This window comes from Brachyistius frenatus, unplaced genomic scaffold (genome assembly GCF_029030835.1).
Source record: "Brachyistius frenatus isolate BFR_SWC_R1_liver_20210118 unplaced genomic scaffold, ASM2903083v1 Contig_531, whole genome shotgun sequence".
Classification (NCBI taxonomy): Eukaryota; Metazoa; Chordata; class Actinopteri; family Embiotocidae; genus Brachyistius; species Brachyistius frenatus.
In genome coordinates this window covers 10,032-15,000 of record NW_027211130.1, presented here as the reverse complement: position 1 = coordinate 15,000, position 4,969 = coordinate 10,032, and the positions used below count along the sequence as shown (strand labels likewise).

The 4,969-nt window shown below is 45.5% G+C and overlaps 1 protein-coding gene across 1 annotated transcript in view; it reads left to right on the top strand.

Moving 5' to 3' along the window:
- Positions 1–1,847, top strand: part of LOC138614599 (B-cell lymphoma/leukemia 11B-like) — a 10,399-nt gene extending 8,552 nt beyond the window's left edge. Inside the window, exon 2 of the mRNA XM_069688134.1 lies at positions 1,131–1,847. Within this exon, the coding sequence (XP_069544235.1) occupies positions 1,131–1,828 (698 nt within the window). The 3' untranslated portion in view covers positions 1,829–1,847. The remainder of the gene's footprint in view (positions 1–1,130) is intronic.
- Positions 1,848–4,969: the final 3,122 nt, after the last annotated feature.

The following is a 4,969-nucleotide window of genomic DNA, read 5'->3' as shown; positions in this document are numbered from 1 at the left end:
CACACACACACACACACACACACACACACACACACACACACACACACACACACACACACACACACACACACACACACACACACACACGATGCATGTTTATTTGTGTGTGTGTGTGTGTGTGTAACACGATGCATGCAACACATACGTGCATGCAGAGGCAGCGGTGCAGCCGGTGTGTGGTGATGTGTCCTCTGATGTTCTACACCTGCTCACACACCCATTTCCCGTCGCCATGGCAACCACGTATGAAGACTGAGCCACATAGCTCTACATACATGCATTTGTATGTAGATCTATGTGATTTTGTTTTTGTTTTTTTATGGTAAATATAGTGACATGAATGATCATAAAACGTGGACGTGTTTCCAGCGTTAGAGGAGTTTTTTAAACACCTGCAGCAGGAACACGCCGAGGTGCTGCTGCTCCATCTGCATGGGACGTCTGAAACCTGTTTCTGATGTGGAGGCTGAAACAAACGGCTGCAAATCCATCATCTTGAATCAGACAGAAAGAGATGGTGATGAGGATGATGATGGGTTCTGTCTTCATCATATCATCTTCTCGCTTATTAAACTCTGTGGCTCAGTTCTTCCACAGTGAACAATATATCAGCTTGTAATTTGTACTGGTGTGTAGAGTGGACGTGGACATGTAACCTGAAGGACACGAGGACAGACAGGAGGAAGACGTTTGTTTTAGTGAACTGGTCACAGCTGCTTCGAGTGGACGTTGGTTTTAGGTCCTCGCTTGATTCGTCCCTTTGTCTCCCTCAGAAACACAGACGGCCTTTAAGTGGACATCACGTGTCGTCCTGTTCCGGCCGGTTGGTGTGAAACGTCTGCTGTGGAAGGATGAGTCGGCGTTAACGGCGGCGCTGATGGTGCACACGTTCAAATGCATTCATGACGTTGCACTCGCACGATAAATAAGAGCTGGAGAGGAGGCTCAGACCTCTTTAGATGTTCTGATGTCTGGACCTTCTCGTAGACTCTCCGGTGGTCGGAGGATTCGGCCCGTTGATGGTTCTGCTGTTTGTTCTGTTGTCATGGTTTCTCCTGATGTCAATCAAACAGTTTGGAGCTCCTTCAGGTTCCCTCTGACACGTTTCTTCTGTTTCTCCTCTTCATCAGCGGAGGCTGAGCATCCAGATGGCGCTCTGCTCTCCGACTCCCTCCCCCCCCACCCGCTCAGCCTGCCCCCCCACCCGCTCGGCCTACCCCCCCACCCTCTCGGCCTGCCCCCCCACCCTCTCGGCCTGCCCCCCCACCCTTTGGACCCCAGGTTGGCGCACGCGCTGCCGCCCGGCCTCCACGCCGACCACGACCTGCTGACCTGCGGCCAGTGCCAGATGACCTTCCCGCTGGGCGACATCCTCCTCTTCATCGAGCACAAGAAGAAGCAGTGCCAGACGCTGCTGCCCAACGGCTGCTATGACAAGATGAGTGACCGAGGAGGAGGGGGAGGAGGAGGAGGAGGAGGAGGAGGAGGCGGGGGGAGTCCTGCTCTGCAGAGCCTGCATCATTACGCCCAGCGGGCGGAGCTACGCAAGGTGGTGAAACCGGTGGAGATCGGCATCCAGGTGACACCGGAGGAGGAGGAGGAGGTGGGAGGACGAGGAGAAGGAGGTCAGAGGAGAGGGAAGACACCCACCAAAGGAATTTGCCCGAAGCAGGAGAACACACCGACAGGTAGGCACAACAAACACACACACACACACACACACACACACACACACACACACACACACACACACACACACACACACACACACACACACACACACACACACACACACACACACACACACACACACACACACACTCTGTAGAGACGCACAAACACAAAGAAAAAGTTCAGCAGTTTTGGAAACACTTATTTTCCTTATTTCTAAAAGTTGGATGAGAAGACTAATATCTAATATTTGACATGTTAAATCTAATATCTAACATTGTATGAGAGATATATAGTTATATAAAGTTATATAAAGTTCAGAAACATACTTCTAAAGTCGTCCAAACAACTTGTACCTTTTTTTTTTTTTTTTTAACAAATAGTTCCAGTCCGTCCTGAAACTCCTCCCTCTAACTTTTAGATTTGACTTTTTATTTTTGGAGAGCAAAAGATGCAACATATACATATATATTTACATATATATGTATATATATATATATATATATATATATATATATATATATATATGTATATATAGATGTGTATATATATATATATGTAAATGTGTATATATAGATGTGTATATATGTGTATATATATTTATGTATATACATATTGACCAGCCAGCTTTAGACCTGTGGACAGAGTAATTGTAGGACTTTCAGCCTCTGTGCCTTTAGTTTATTGCCTTTATTGTAAAATGGGCTTCACATGTCTTCACCTCCACATTTATAATCTGAGGCCCCATTTCAAGACTTCAGGTTCTTTACATTTACACCTGCTATTAAAATGCATTCTTGATATGTCCATGGTGCAATACGATCAAATTAGAATATGCAAATTAGTTAGAAGGAGCTGATTGACTCAACAAACAGTGCAACGCTGCTATATGGGCTGCAGCTTTTTCTTCCATTGCTAATGTTGCTGCTGCTACCTGCAGCTGCAGCAGGAGGAGGTGGAGATCGGTGACCTTTCAATTTTGGGAGACTGAGAATCTGATCCTGCTGAGCTCTCTGCTGCAGCTGTTTTAATCACAATAAACATATTTAACTTTTCATGTCTATATAAACACAGATAAGTGCATTGTTCCACTGTTTGTGGAGGCATCATCTCCTAAAAGAGAGAGTGAGCTGTTCATTTGATTAGAGGGAGAAGACAACGGGGAGGGGAGAAGGGAGGGAGGAGACGAGGGAGGAGACGGAGGGTGAGACAGACAGTTACCCACTCAGAGCTCTAAACCCCCTCAAGGACTCGGCTAGTTGAAACAAATTGTGCAAAACGTGACAGAGACTCACCCCAACTTTCATGGAGAAATCCAGCCTAAGCCATCTGCTTAAAAAGGTGAAAAGCTCATTAAAATTCAAATAAGCAAAACCATGAAAAAACACACCATGAGAGGAGAAGGAGAAGACAGAGAAACAGGGATTAAAAAGTGACAAGTTTCTCCCCATTCAGAGGGGTGAAGACGCAGCTGTGTGTGTGTGTGTGTGTGTGTGTGTGTGGGGGGGGGGGGCACCAGCAGTTATCTTTCAAACCAGTCAGGACACAGAAAGAAGCCGGAGCAGGAAGGAAAACGTTCCAGTCTGCAGGAAGAAGCCTGTTCGGCCTCAGAGGTCTTCAGCGTTAGCAGGAAGTCTGCAGCTGAAATCCAAAAGATGGAAAAGATTTGTCTAATCTGATATGAAAAGTGTTGAAGATGAAAATGATGCTGTTCAGTGTTGTAGCTGCTCATGAAGTGACTCCTGATGGTCATCAGTGACACTCGTAGGTTTGAGGTCAACCTGCAGCCTTCTGCTCTTTTTTTTTTTTTTATAGAAAACTTGAGCATGAATTTGTTTGGAAATGAACTAAATCCTGGCGTTCCCTTCTTCGTTTGGACAAACGCTAAAGCTCTACGTTTATTTGCACGTCACCTTTCAGACACAAAGTCAATTCAAGGGGCTTCGCTTAAAGAATAAAACATTAAAAACAGACTTAATACAAAATGTCCAAGACACTGAACCTGATCCCAAACTATTAGTGAAGAGAAGAAATCAAATCAAATCTCCAACAGACAAATAGAAATGTGAGGTTTCGTGAAGAATCAGCTCACTGTCCTCTTTATGAATTCTTCCGTGTAGATCTCAGTCAGATGTTTATTTATTCCTCTGAGTTGGTAGATGAGTCTCAGACAACCTGAAGGTGATGCAGATTCAACCAACATCAAATCCAACCGAGCTCTGGACGTTCACAAAGATCAGTCTGGAAAAATGTGTTGTTTCCAAAGAGATCTGTCACGACATGAATACATGAGAATTTATCTTGAAATATGTCCAACATGGCAGATAGCTGTCAGTACTTCTTCTCCATGAAAGTCTCTATTTATCAGGTCTATTATCTTCCATCCTTTAAGACAGAAACGCTGGTGATTTTTGAGGTTTGTGTAAAACCTGTTTCATCATCAGCAGGTCTAAATGTAGAAGACGGCGTCCCGGCTGTTAGAGCTGCAGCAGGCCGGAGTCCCTGTGAACGTGTCGGTCTGCGGTTTGGCTGGAAACAGTGTTTGGACCTGAACTTCATCAATATTTTACCAGCTTCTTACATCTCGGCCTGGCAGCCGTGCAGAGCAGCGGACAGAACAGCCACCTGTATCACCTTCGACACGCCGCCGCCGTGTGCACTAACTGACTGCTCACGTTATTAGTTTGGCATTATTCATATTTATGTGCATAAATATATATTTTCACCCCCCCCTCCCCCACGTTTTAAATACTTGCAATATATCCAACTGCAATCCTCCTGTGAAATCAGGCCCACATGTGCTGCGTTTGGAACGCTCCACATTGTAATTGCACGATATTTCTTTATAACAGAAAGCGCAATAATTTTCACATTAAAAGCAAAAACATATTAGCGGCTCAATTGGACGTGCACTGCGGCAACTGTAAACTATATTGCTCCAATAAGATTTTATGTTTGAAAATTAGCCTCACAGTCTCTGCATGAAATATGTCCAACTAGCAGCTTATTAACGCGAGCGGAGGACAGAGCGCTTTATTAATCAGGACGGAGTTTAATGTGGAGCTCGGCTCGTAATCACGGGGGGATTGAAATGCGGAGGTGGAGATTTTCCTCTCTGGAACTGTGAGTTTTTCCTGCAGTAGACTTTGTTACACCTTTCATTACCTGGTGAAAAGAGCGGGAACACGGAGCAGAGAGGAGGCGGGAGGAGAGGCAGCGCGGGGAAAACTGATCTGGGAGTTTGAATGTCAGCTCTGAACACGACTGACGACGACGCGGCGTAATTGGCTCCCAGCAG